Below are 14994 nucleotides of genomic sequence, written 5' to 3' on the forward strand. Positions count from 1 at the left end.
TTTTTTTTGCACTTTGAAAATTATTTTATTCTAGCAGTTGCATTTTTCTTGTTGCAGAAAGCTTACAAAGGAGCTTTGTGACGTGATAGAAGACTATGGTCTTGTTAACTTTACAACCTTGGATATTCAGGCACAGAAATTCCTTTGCATGTAATTCGTAAGTTTATATTGATTAGTTGACCTTCGTTCTCACTCATATGTGCTTTTACAGGATAAAGAGAGTGTAGGAAATCTTGTGAAGATGATAGATAGGAGCAATGGTTACATTTTTGCTGGCCTAGAAGGGAGCGCAGTTGAGTTCAGCAAAATTGCCGTTGGTCCTGTTGATTGGGATTATTACAGATATCCTTTCCATCTTTTGTTTTCAATTAGGTGTTCTCCCATCCTGTTATGTTTAAAATGTGGTTTGTGTGTAAATTTGTCCCATGGACTGCATTCTTTGAGGATTTGCTTGTCCCTATATATATATATATATATATATATATGGCCTTGGCTTCGCAGCCATGCACTGTTGCATAGCACCTGTGCTATGCTTGCTTTAAGATTTTGATTCATAATTGATAAAAGTCTCATTTAAAAATCATCATTTAATTGGTATTAGTCTTTGTGATATTACATGTCAGAATTTTAAGCATGTAAAGCTTGGGTCCTATGCGCCTATGCATACCAGAGGATTGAATGGCTTCTATAAAAATGAAAAATGCCTTATTATTATTATTAAGGGAGCCCTTCATTTATGCAAGGATAATAGAGGACAGAACTGTATAGGCAGAGGAGAATCCCTCTTTTGCATATTGTTTCAGCAAGAATTTAAAATGATGCAGTACTTATTACCCTCGAATGCTTAATTTTCTTTTATGAGGTGCAGTAAATGTAATGGTCTTTCATGCATTGCATAGAAGCTTACAAGATAAAGGCGCTAATGAAATCTCTTTTGGTTCTCCTCTTTGCGGAGCTTGATTGTAATAACCTTCATGAGTTTTTCTTAACGGGAGCCATCACAGTGGCTGCAGTGCAGGAGAGGTATATGAAAGATGATGAGAAATTTGATTATAGTGACTGATGGGAATTTGAAAAAACCAATTCCATGAATTGCAGTACACTGGTGAGCATTAAACTGTCCTCTTATCTTTTCTGTTTTCTGGGTTAAGTTTTAGTTTATTAAATGGCCTCTCTCTTCTCATTCATCATTTCTTCTGTATGATCCCTCAGAATTGTATCACACAAAACGGAGTTTTTGTCGCTGCAGAGCTTCATGGCTTCACAATCCCCCAATCTTTTTCAAGACTGCAAGCTCTTGTTAAAAAGGGGAACTACTGATGTTACCAAATGTGTCAACTTTGTGGCAACGTTGTGTAATTCTGATCACAATGAATGAAATTTTATTTAATGCATGTGCAGAATTGTAACTTAAAACAGTTTGGAAGGATTCTGATCATCTCAACTGGTCGACCCTCTCTCTCTCTCTCTCTCTCTCTCTCTCTCTCTCTCTCTCGCCCACACAGGCACAACTGAACAGAGTTATGGTTCTATACTCGTATAGGCATTATCTATTTTAATACCCAGAAAAATCAATCCTGAACAAGTGCTAGGATTTAAAAATTCTGTATTTTGTGACAAAAGGCACCACTTCAGTTGTGCAATGTGCAGAGGTATACGAGGACGTCAAGCTGTCCCTGGCTTGAGGATAGTCAAGTCATTCAACAGACGTGCAGGCTGCGTGGCACAACGAGCTGAGCTCTATCCGGTGGAAGGCTGGTGTAAATGTTGAATTAGCGCGGCGGCGCGTGGTGCTGGTTCAAAGTGGGGGGCACGTTTTGCAGGTGAGTGTCTTACGTTATTATATTATTATATATACAAATGTGGATTAAGAATTTAAGATCCTGCGGCGTCCGTTGACTGTTGAAATGCTAAGCCGCGTTTGACTGAGGGATCTCACTGTCAACTCTTCAAAGTTTCCTATTCTATTCTTCCGTTGGCTTTCCCTATCGAGTTATCATTACCCTTGACCAATAAAAACCATGGTTGATATTTTAATCATGTTTGGGTTGAAATGATTTTGAGTGGCTCAGCCTTTCACGAGCTTGTATGCCTAAGTGGGTACCAATTTGAACAACCCTGATGTTAAAAAAAGTGAAATTCACTCTTTACATATCTTGCATTTGAAAAATGAGACACGTGGAAGTCGTCTTTTTAGAAAATTATTTTGGAGGCAGATTATATGAGATGATGATGATTTAAATTTCAAATCCAATTTGATCAAGTTGTATTTGATTATAAAATAACCTTAATATGTATATAAAATGGAGTCATATCAGCCGGAACTTCAATGAATTGAATCAAGTTGGGTAAGTCAAGACTAAATAGTTTTTGAGTTGGTTTAACTCGCATCTTTAATTATAATAATAATAATAATAATAATTCTATATTCATATAGTTTAGCCTTTCTTTTGAAAAATGTGTGGAGTGAATTATGTGTTAATATTCTTAATAATTGCTAAAGATAATTTTTTAGCCTTTTATATATTTTTGGAAGAGGAGAGGGGGGGCAAGTGAAATTGCAATATTGTGTTTGGCAGACAGAAACTGACGAAAGAAAGTGGGGCTTTTTGTTCTGTTCTGAATCAGTTCATTCCCCAGGAATAAAAAATGGTTAAAAGAAACTTGCTCGTTACTGCAAAGACTCCATTCTTGTTTAAGCACACCAGAGAGACATGGAATAAGTATTTTTGTTTTTTTTTTGAAGGATGAGAAATTTGAAAATAGAAGTAATATTATTTTATAACATGAAATGAATTAACACATGAGTATGAGAAAAAGTTTAGATGTTTCAATTTATTTTTACTTTTTTAAGCTTTTGATTTGCCGTCTTAGCCAGAGCATGGCCAGCTAGGGAGACCTGTTACTCCATCTGCCTGGGCTAACAGGCCTCTCTTAATCTAGCCCCACTGGAAAGTCTCAAAGGTAAAGTATTTATTATAAAAAATACTTAAATTATGTATGTGTCAATAATTAATGTTTGGTTTACACTTAAATAAGTATTAATTTTTTAAAAAAATTATTTTAAATTACTTTTTATTTTAAAAATTAAGTATTTTTTTTTCAAATTTTTTTTTTTATAATTAGTTTCAAACAATCCTGTGTCCTTTATTTGTATTGTATGATAGGTAAGTAAGAGTGATTTAACCAAATGTGGACTGTTTACCCTATCTCTCTCTTGATGTGATTGTTGGAAAATAATCTAAATTTTATTTTACAGGTGGTATTGAAAATATTCAAATTAATCTACATACAATTTTCTAGCTGAGCTTACGCATAATGTTAATTTTTAGTTGAAAATAAAAAATAAAAAACGAAAAACAAAAACAAGCATGCGGATCCGCACTTCAGAAGGGATGATAATGTCCAATCCTCCAATCCTCTGGCAATCACTGCCCCCACTATCCTATCATGTTACTATTGGTAATCAAAGCATATTTAATGATGGAACGTATCCTATCACGTTGCTATTAATAATCAAAGGATGGAAAGTATCTCTCTCTCTCTCTCTCTCTCTCTCTCTCTCTCTCTCTATATATATATATATATATATATATATATGTGGGTGCCTTGGGGCATGTGGCTGCTGTTAAAAATGTGTTAAATCAACAAATGTCACATTCAAGAATTCTTAATGACTCTGGGAAAAGCATCCATTTTCTCTGTCTTACGTTAATTGCTGATACTCTCATTCCTCTTGCTAAATGCTTTCACACCCAAGAACCCATATCCATATATCTATGAATGTGTAAGGTCCCATGTTCTAAAGTCATGCATGCTGCTTCTAGAAAAATTGACTTGAAACCCTAATTCCCCATTTTACCACCCAAGTCATGTTATACGTATCTTATCTCCAATTACCTTCTCCAACTTTGAATAAGAACAATTTTTATTTTATTTTATTTAAAAAAGCTTCTACTGGTAACTCAAACAAGTGCAGTGTTTGGTTGTGGGCTGCAGCTAATTAAGTTAACTGCGCCCCTCTAGGTCTTCTCAAATGAAATACCCTTAAGAGCATTGTTAGCACGTAGATGGAATTTAGTTTAAATTTTGGGAATCGAGGGAATAGTTATTTTCGTATATACTCCTATTCCTAGTTATTTCGTTTAACATGTATTAAGAAAAGAATAGATGTCCTCATGATGAAATTTGGAAAGAGTTACTCCTCGTCTATTCTTGATTATGGACTCATAAGATGTTTTATATTGTTATTTATTTTATAGTAACAACAAAATTATTTGCATAATTAATTGTAACTAATGTATTAAAATTAATTTATTCCGGCGAATAGGGATTCTGCAAACTAAATGTGATTTAAATTTATTCTTTAATGTATTAGTTGGTAGTTTTACCCCCCCTAATGGGTTTTGAAGAGAGAATGCCAAAAATTGGACCAAATATTAACTATTTTTAGTTCCAAAAAAATATATTTTATTTTGAGAAAAAAATTTGAAAAATATATTAAAGATGACATAATTACACATATTAACTTTTTTTAGTTCCAAAAAAAAATATTTATTTTGAGAAAAAAATTTGAAAAATATAATAAAATAGGCATTCTTAATGATTTTTTTTTTTAGTTCTTTGTATTTATTCTTTAATGTATTAAATGGTAGTTTTGTGCCCTTAATTTTTTTCGTGCATGCAGGCAAAAGGATTAAAGAAGAAAAGAGATAATTCATCGTTTTATCCAAAGAAAAATAGACTATCGATGATAATATTATTCTAACATTATTATATTACTATTTTGAAAGACATATTGATTATGAGTTTGAAAATTTATTTTGGGTCAACGACAAAAAACATATTCTTATCTTTCTAGGCATATATTGTTTGTGTATTTCAGTATCAAGCCAATATAGATATGAATGGCTGAATTAAGAGGTGATTTTTCTTAAAATAAAATGACCAAGGTTGATTTATTGATACATGAATCTTCTAGAAACCATGACTCACATTCTTCTATGTTGTTATCTCAATTTTTGAAATTCTTTTTATATTAATTAGTTAATTTTCTAAAGAAAGTCTTATAAACTACTTATAAATCAACCCATATGTACTTATTTTATGCACTTCATTGTTCATAGAGTACAAAGCTTAATTTTCTAAAAAATTATTGTTTTTATAAATTGAAAAGAATCTAGAAAATAAATTCATGTGAGTCATGTCCTCACATACAATTTTATCATACGAAAAACCGACTATATAATTTTAACTAGCGCATATCGAACTTGACTTATAATATAAAGCAAATAATAAAATAACTATTTTTATTCTTGGTTAAAACTTTCAAAATTTTCTATTATTATTTAAAATTAATATATCGGAAAATACCCTTACATTCGTCAACGGGTTATTTTTATTTTTATATACTAATCACTAATAGAGTATATATTTAATTTGCTTTTACATTCCAAAATAATTTATATGATTTTGAATCTTTGTTTATGGCATGCTTTCATATTTTTCATTTCCCATTTTATAAGACTTGAGGCATCTACCTAATTCGTGTGCCACCATAATTTAAAGATTTAATTACTTTTATAAAATTAAATATAAAGAAACAATCTAATTAGTCTCGTAATCTCTCGCTCCTAGTTTGGATAATTTTTTTAACACAAATAAATAAAAAAATTTAGGACAAAAGTCACTAACCTCTCATTCGGTTTGACAAAAGGATGATGACTCTCCCAAATATTTCAAAAATTTTAAAAATCGTGAGGACCTTTCTAGAGGTTTGTCTTAAAAACAAGAACCTCTGCATGTATTTTACAAAAAAGACAAGTTTTTTAGGAGAGGTCCGTATTTTTTTGGCAAACCCCATGGGAGATATGTGATATTTTTGAAACCTCAGCGAAGGTCTTTGTTTTTTTACCCAACCTTAAGAAATGTGAGTGTCTTTTACCCAAAAGTTTATTGTTACAAAATACAACTATATATATCCCTTTTATAATAAGATTTGTAATTAAATTTATACAATTTTAAATTTTATACTCTGAAGTATTATAAATTAAAATAAACCTTCAACTTATAGGAGAGATTTTATTCTTGGATTCGTATTAGATTTGAATAAGATATAATATAAAATTATATTAAATTTTTTTCAAATCTACTCAAATTTAAATTTAAAGTCTGAAATTCATACCCTCAAAAACAATATAAATGTAATTAATGAGCTGATTTCACACTCGTTTTGAAATTTTGTTTACAGCATATAATTTACGACTAGATTTTATAATTAATTAATCAATCATACCATAAAGTAATTATTAAACGAGGATGACAAGATTGATGTTTTGCTTACGTAAAATCCCTTTGAAAATGACTTCTATATATGTATAGCTCGGATGAGGTATGTTCTCTTAGGATTATCATTTTCTTCAAGACCTCCAAAAGTAGTAGGTAAATCGTGACATGGTATGGTTGAAACTCGTGTCTAATTCCAAGTAAATTAAGGAGTAAGTAAATCACTGCATGCACACTTTTCAAATGAAAAGCTTACACTAACATGAGATTGCTCATCTCACATCCCAAAATTACTTGCTATCAATCCCTTATAGAATTTAAATTTAAAATTCTTAATATAAAAATCTCAAATTTTGATCATTCGTGTTTTTTTTTTATGAAACATGTACGTTATATGTACATATATATATATATGAGGGTGAATGATACTGTTACTGCTATGTATAATATATCGATGATGAGACGGATTAAAAATAAGTGGGTCTTGGCTACATAGCTATAAGTGATGTCACAAAGACAATGACTTCTGTTAACGCAAAAATTGAGGAAATAACATTTTAATTGAAGTTTGGAAATGTCAAAAGGATAATAGAAGTATATATTTAACTGATTTATCCGATACTATTGTAAAAACCTAGAATATGTCAAATGAATTGAGGAGATTAAAACACATTAACACCTGTATACAAAAACAAATGTAATATTCAAAATTGTAATAACTATCACGAGACTAAGCTTACGAGTCTTACAGTGAAACTATGGAATAGGATAACGACTAAACAAAGAATAAGACTTGAAATGAGAGTCTAGATAATCAATTTGGTTTTATGCTTGTGAGATGGACAACAGAAGTTATTTTATCTCTAAAAAAATATTAATGAAAAAGTTTAGAAAAAAATAAGAATGATTTGCATATGGTTTGTCTTAACTTAGAGAAAGTCTACGATAAATTACCTAGAGAATTTCTTTTGTGGGTCTTATAAAAGAAGAGAGTGTACAGTAAGTATATTGACATATATTATTAAGGATATGTATGAAAGAGTAATGTCTAGCTTTAAGAATGTGGCCAGAGGAGGGTGAAGAGACTATCAAATCACAATAGATTTATATTTGAAACTCGTGCCAAATAGGGCACCAATGAGGACGAGTGAACTAGTTTTTTTTTTTTTTTTTTAGATTACGCACCGAGTTTCCACGTGTTCGTTTTACGGTCCACGTGACTAATCTTGCGCCCCTTGAAGCCGACCCCACATCTCCAAAGGGAGATAAATTTCAGGAATCCAGAGGTGAAAACAAACTCGAGAGGGTTTGAACACCTGACCTCGTGAGAGGCACTCCCACAGCCCGCACTACCACCTGAACCACACCCTGGAGGTAAAGTGAACTAGTTATTGTATCAGCATTAAAAAGGGTTGGATATAACTAAAAATAACATGAAATAAGATAGTGAGTAAATATTTAATGCCTTTGAATTTGGTTGTAAAAAAAAAAAAAAAAAGCTTTAGATAGTATGAATTGACAGAAAAAGATTTATACGATCCACCCTACGTAGTGAGACTTAAAAGACCCAAATGACATAAGAAAATTCTCAACGAGTCACTTAGCTTAAAACAAGGATATATAGAAATAGATTTCCCTAAATCATCCAATGAGCAAGTAGCTTCCTAATATACAATGCTAAAAAAATAAAATAAAGCTACTCCTAAATAATGAGTATATTGCTCAAATTTCCTATCGAGTTCACAATGCTTTCCACTTTCATTATAACCATAAAAACGACAAGTAAATAATACAATCACAACATTTTATAGAAGTGAGTGAATTATTTTTTCAGTACCATAGGCTTTAAACTCTTTTATATGTATCGATGCACATAACTTTATATATATAAATTATAAGAGCATACCATACATCATGTAAATGTTATAAATTACATACAGTGATTTTTTTTTAATAACTTGGAGACTTTAGTCACTATCGCATCACTTTGAATACTATGTTGTCGCACCAGATTTCGGGAAAAAAAAATCATCCTTCCATTAACACATCATAATAATTTATCGAGATAAATTCTCGAAAGGTATCAAATTCGTGAGTTTAGAATTATCAAAATCACAACTCGGACTTGACACTTCAGCCGATGAATGACGCATATAATCATATTACTTGCAAAAAAAATTGAAGCACGTAAAATAGGCATGCAATGCGACCAGGAGCAGCAGGAGTTGTGGGAGTCCTAAAGAGTCAACTGTAAAAAATAATAATAACAATAAAATAAAAACTAAAAGAACGGGCAGCGCGCACACAGTTATATAAATTAATAATAAAAATTTATTTTGTGCTGTTAGAAGGTTGGGTTTATCGGTCATGTCATCGTATTTTTAAAAGTATAATTTTGTCATGAACAGTCGTATTAAATGGTGACGTCGGCGTCAACAAAGTGACGTGGAGATTAAAATTAAAAATAAGATAAAGAAAAAGAAAAAGGGAGAAAAATCAAAGGAACTGGAAGTCATATGATGAGATGGATGTGGTTCTTATCTTATGTGTCACAATTAAAACTTCCACGTGTCTGTCTCTCTGGGGAGTTGAGAGCCCCCAAGCTGTCCCTCCCACTCTGCCACCTTCATTTATTCCTTAATATTATGGTAATTCTGATTGGATAATTTGTCTAGAAGATATGTGCTAAGCTTGCGTCAGTATGCCCTCTACATTTTTCTATTTTTATTTTTGGAAACAGACTTGGGCACATCCCATTATTTATTTTACTCTCTCAGAATATCACTTATAAATCAAAAACAATATTATTCCTCATAAGAAATTATTAGGTTAAATAACATTTTGAATAATTAATTATATTTTTAAATTTTAAATTATGGATACAAACTCACTTAACAATACAAACATGAGGACATATCGACCACCATATAACCCTTCTCCTCTTCTATGATACTATGAGTTTTTGAAGACTCAAAAAAATATTTTTTAATTTTCTATTTTATGAAAGAAGCTAAATATTTTTTTTAAACTTTTTAATGAATGTTGAAAATTTTAAAAATAAGATAATATTTTTATAGTTATTTAAAAATTAAAAATAAAATATTTTTCCATAATTGAAGAGACCCTTGCTCTTCTCATCTCATGTTGTAGCAAATTTAAAGGACCCATTGCATCATCTCGAATGAAATTATGTAGTTTCTAAAAAGAACTCATAAACCACTTTTTCTTATTAAATGGGTTGAAATCATCTAAATTACTCTTTATCTTCTAACTTTTTGCACACATCTCGATGAATGATAAAAATGTTAAATTATTATCTATTGCACACAAAAAAAAAAAGTAGTTTTCATTTTATAATTATTTTTTGGTTGATCAATTAAATTCCTAAAACATGTCTTATAAATGTTTATTTTTCTATTAAGTAAAAATATATAATAAAATAATAATATAATATTCACCTAATCTAAAAAATAACAAATTTAGAATACACGAATGACCTAATTTTATTATAAAAAATGCGTATTATATTAGTTTAATAATGACCATTTTTCTTTATGCACATTTTTTGGTTACTAATCATAATATTAGACCAAAAAAAAAAGAAGAAAAAAGTATATCGTCGTCAATCAAGCAATAATGGACCGCTTCAAAGTCTCCCTTCCAAGTCATAGCAATTGATTTAATTTATCAGCCTAGTGATTTTCTCGTTCTAGCTTAGGGGGCGTTTGGACAGAATCAAAATGTGGCACCGTACACTAACTTCCTCCGCAAGAAGTCAGACCCACACATCAGGCAATACTTCATAGAACCTTCCAAAACCACTTCATTTTTCTAATCTCCATTTGACTATTTCAATCCCCCAAACATGCCCTTCCCTTTAAGAGAGACAGATTCGTGAATCCCTCCCTGAAATTCAAAATCTCTCGATCAATAAACCCATCAAAAACAAGAACACGACCCATCCGACCAATAATTTCCCAAATAATTCCCAAAATTAGTCCATTTCCAGATGTTGAATCCGTTCCTCTGCGGCGCTTTCCATCCTGAAGACCAAGAAGAAAATGAGCAATGGAGTCCGAGAAAATCTTCGAGAAGAAGCAGTAGCTTCTGCAGAAGATCATCCAGGGACGCCTCCAAGAATCCTTACTCCCGCCGCGGCCTCGACAAATTCTCCGCCCTCCTCGCCGATCTCGAAGAGAAGCGCCAGAAAATCTACGCGCAGATCGGCTCCGACGAGATCTCCTTCGTCCGATTCGCCTACCCCGTCCCCGACTCCAACGACTGCGTCCCCATTGTCGTGAAGCTCCGCGACAGGAAGAAGCAGGAACCGGCGCCGGAGAAGCCTCCCCCCACCAATTCCCCCGCCGGCGAGATCGAATCTGCCGACCGGCGTCCGGAAGATCCCGAACCGGAGCAGAAGGTTATTAGCGATGGGATTAAGAGAGGCGGATTCGAGTCGTGGAGCGAGATGGTGAGGATGGATAAGTGGAGGCGGCCTTCTTATTACATGGTGGCGGCGGTGATACTGATTCTGGTGGTTATGGCGGCGTTCGGCCGGTCGGTGGCGATACTATGCACTTCGTTTGGGTGGTACTTGGTGCCAACGTTGAGCGGGGAGAGTTCGGGAAAGGCGGTGAAGAAGAAAGTGTACGGAAGGAGAATGAGCGAGAAGAAGAGGGTGGTGAGGGTGGTGAGTCACGTCGGCGGAGTAGAGCTGGATTCTCCAAGAGGTGGAAATAAAAGAGCAGGGACGAGGGACAATTCGCCGGAACATGCGCACCGGAGACGCCGGCAGTGAAGATGAAGGTGGTGTGAAGACGACGATTGATTTTAATTTTTGGTTTTTTTTTTTGGTTAAACTTTTCTCTTGAACATGTAAGTTTGGGTTTGGGTGATGTTGGAAATTCAACCTCCCCAGTGGACAGTTTTTTTCCTTTTTTCTTTTTTTTTTTTAATGGCTGTAAATTATGTAATGATGTGGCACGAAGGTGGGTTGGATAAGGGTGAGGGTCCGACCCGCATAAAATGTTGGGTTTGTTTGAGGGTGTTTTTGTAAAGATAAAAGAGCTTCAACAAACTCGTGTTTCTTTCTGTTTGGAATTTGAAAAATACTAAGAAAATGAAAGAGAAATATTAACAAATTAATATTTTATCTTTGATTATCAAGAAAAATAAATAAAATAAAATAAAAATATATCAAATATATGAACAATATTTTGATTTTATACATCATTAATATATATTTTTTCATATTTTTAATCATATTAAAATAAATTTTCATTTTAAGTAGTATATAGTATAGAAGGAAAATATAATGAAAAATAAGTTTCCTCCTCCTTTTTCTTTTTCTTTCCTTTTTCCAAGTAAAATCTTTGATCGAAAGATACCCTAAATGTTATAGGTGTAATCGGTTCGATTCAATTCGATTATGTGTCAAATCAAAAATCGAACTAAAAATTGTGGCTTTTGAACTTCTCAAACTGAAACCAAAATCGAACCGAATGTGTTATCCCATGTGTTAGCACCTGAGAAGTCCATAGGTGTGCTTAATACACATTAGTGAACACCAACTTAACCCAAAAGCCTAAGCCTATTGGGTCTTGAGCCCAATCATGTATATAAGCACCCATCATCCACTCACTTTTTTCAATGTAGGACAAACTCATAAATGGAATTCTTAACAATTTCCCCCTCACTTGTGACTTCCAACTGCTTCCCCTTGAACGGAAGTCATCTTCTCCCTCATGGGACTAATTTTCTAACAATTGCTCAAGTGGACCTTAGCGTCACACCTTACGTGTTTCAGATTGTATTCCATGTGGGCCTACGAACCAATGCTACCTCCCACGTCTTGACCCTATTCAGATCCATCTTTCAAGCCAGTTACTCACCTAAAGTTACGAACCATCGGCTTTAATACCACTTGTTAGCACCGGAGGAGTCCATAGTTGTGCTTGATACACATAGGTGAACACCATCTTGACCCAAATGCTTAAGTCTATTGGGTCTTTGACCTAATCATGTATATAAGCACCTATCATCCACTCACTTTTTTCAATGTGTGACAAACTCACAAGTGAAATTCTCAACACCATGAAGAAGCGAACATTCAGCAGTTCGATTACAATTTGTTCGATTTTTAACCGATTTTCAAAATATTTAAGCCAAGCACGGTGGTGCCTTAGGTCCTCAGCTACTTAAGAGTTGAGAGGGCAAGGAAGGGAGGCATAGCCGCCGGTTGTTGACGGTTAGTGGTGCAGCATAGATGCGCTGCCTGCGCAGAGGGCAGAGGGAAGAAAGCAACTAGCAAGGCGAGAAGACTAAGAGTTTGATAGAGAGGCAGATTCGGCGAGCTGCTGAGAGCTTAGAACATTGACGAGAAGGCTTCCTGATTGAGAGAGTGAGAGTCGAGTGACGGAGAGAGACTAAGAGTCGAAGAGAGGGGCAGAGTCTGAGAGCCGACAAGGACATAGGGGAGAGTGTGGAAATGCAGTGAAATTTGAAATGAAAGTATGAAAGAATGTGTTAGCTTTGGTGTATTCCCAAGAAGGGGAAGGGGGTGAATTAGAATTTTAAACTTTCTTCCTAAGTTCAACTAATCCAACAACTAGTATTACACAAACCTAGGGTCTATCTATGCAGTTCCAATATGCGCAGATAAATATAACGTACAAAAATTGAATTATGCCTAACATTCACAATATAACATACATGTGCGGAAATATAAATTGAGGAAATATAAACAGTGCACACACGACATGTTATCGGGGTTCGGTCAATTGTGCCTACATCCTGCCTTGGCTCACCAGTACTAGGATTCCACTACGGCTCACTTAAAGGGCGAAGCGTCACCATTTACAACCAGGTCAATTAGCGGAGCTGATCTCAACCTACATCTTACTAGGATGGTGCACCTAACTTTCCTAACTAGGTCTAAGCCAATCCGATACTATTCCACAGGACTAGTTGTTTACCTTATAGGTCACACCTAGTTTTGATAATGACAAATACTTGTTGTATTTGATGGATGTTTAAAGATATGTGCAGGTATACAATTGGAAAATCAAAATAATGGCACAAGAAGTAGAAGTTGGAGGCCTTGAAGACCTTGTTTATGTTATATTTAAATTCATTATTCATTATGAATCTGTAATAGTAAATAGGTTCTGGGTTGTAATAATTATACGCATCACCTGCATGATATGATAAGTAAGCTCAAAACGAAAAAGACCTAGAATGACCCTAGGACACTTATACATGCACAAATATATATATATATATATATATATATATATATATATATATATGTTTATATGGAAATGGTGATCACATAAGGAAATAGAACCAAAATGCACTTGATATGCATGTTCGGTCGACCATACTTCATAAGTACATTTCTATCGGTCGACCGAACTCTCCACCGAGTCAAACATTTGACTATATTGTCGACTGCGCCTAAATCTTAAACCAACCACCTGGTCGACTGAGTTCCCACATGTGTTTGGCCAACTGTCTGGTCTACCGAACTACTTAGTTCAAAACCTCACGGTCGACCGAACTACCCGGAAAAAAAAAATCGCCTTAGAACCCTGTTAACCAATCGACCGAACTTGGACACTCGATCGACCGAACCTCACCTTCGGTTGACCAGTGCTCTCGGGTTGCCATATTATTTTTACCGCAATTAAATTATTTAAACAGGTTTAATTGGGTTAAAATGATTTAAAACAATTATAACAATCCCCTATGTGTCCTGTACGGCTTTAATCAAAGGGTAGTCTATGTATACCCTTGCATTTGGAATGATTAGCATCAGATTAGAAAACTTGATTAGTAAAAATTCTCTGAATTCCAAAACGTTTCTTACTCACTTCCAAGCATCCCACACTCATACTTACCTTGCCATATTGCCAAAAATTCGTTTGTAAGTGTGAAGTAAGTGTTTTTGTCCTATAGGTTTGCTCTCTCAAATTTGTGATTGATCGATATTATCTTGTTTGAGAGCAAGACCTCAAGTTTTCTTAGGAGACTTTATTAATAAGTCTTTCCTAAGAAGACTTTACTTGAGCTTCTGAGTATTGCACTATCATTGCAATATCTTAAAAAGTTCTCATTCGATTTTGGTTGCTAAAAATATTTTCAAATCATTTTCAAATATCTCGTGTGTTTCATTTTGAGAAAAATTCTTGGATAGATATTTGTTTATGTTCTAAAGATCTTTGTTGCAATATTCCTTGAGCAATATTATCTTTTGAACACAGAGATCAAGTCCTTTTGCAAACAAAATCTATACATCTCTTGAGGCATATATGTTGAGAAAAATCATTTGTTGAGATATCTGAAGTGTGGCAAATATCTTTGTTTTTACATTGTGATTGAATATATTGTGTGATACAAAGATCATTATTTGCACTCTCGCGCACTGATAGCAACGCTTGCACAAATATTTGAGAGTAGACATCTTAGACCACATTGAGCTTACTTCATTATATCATTTGGTGGTGTATGTGATTGTTTATATTAGGTACATATCTGCTTTACATGAAAGTATAATCAATGTACCAATTTCATTATTGTGAACATACTGTTGTGTTTTCAGACGTGGCCTGAGGGGACGGTAATCCAACCCGATAAGGATTGGTTGTAAAGGTTAAGGTCAACCCTATGCTAATTGACCTGATTGTTTAGGTTCTGCTCCACCCGTTTAAG

General features: G+C 33.8%; 2 protein-coding genes across 3 annotated transcripts in view; both read left to right on the forward strand.

Annotated features, from left to right (window-relative positions):
- LOC131162611 (GPN-loop GTPase QQT1) overlaps positions 1-1456 on the forward strand; it is a 38862-nt gene extending 37406 nt beyond the window's left edge. For both annotated transcript variants that reach the window (XM_058119221.1, XM_058119222.1), the window contains 4 exons: positions 58-130; positions 212-342; positions 1003-1105; positions 1213-1456. In XM_058119221.1, coding sequence (XP_057975204.1) covers positions 58-130; positions 212-342; positions 1003-1063 — 265 coding nt within the window. In that variant the 3' untranslated portion in view covers positions 1064-1105; positions 1213-1456. The remainder of the gene's footprint in view (positions 1-57; positions 131-211; positions 343-1002; positions 1106-1212) is intronic.
- Positions 1457-10002: 8546 nt separating this feature from the next.
- Positions 10003-11362, forward strand: LOC131162506 (uncharacterized). The gene has a single exon (XM_058119073.1). The coding sequence runs from the start codon at positions 10295-10297 to the stop codon at positions 11081-11083; it is 789 nt and encodes a 262-aa protein (XP_057975056.1). The 5' UTR covers positions 10003-10294; the 3' UTR covers positions 11084-11362.
- Positions 11363-14994: the final 3632 nt, after the last annotated feature.

Source organism: Malania oleifera, chromosome 8 (genome assembly GCF_029873635.1).
Source record: "Malania oleifera isolate guangnan ecotype guangnan chromosome 8, ASM2987363v1, whole genome shotgun sequence".
NCBI classification, from domain to species: Eukaryota; Viridiplantae; Streptophyta; class Magnoliopsida; order Santalales; family Ximeniaceae; genus Malania; species Malania oleifera.

What these genes read in the sequence shown, in the direction of transcription:
- LOC131162506 (XM_058119073.1), top strand. Translation starts at nt 10,295, where the DNA reads ATGTTGAATCCGTTCCTCTGCGGCGCTTTCCATCCTGAAGACCAAGAA.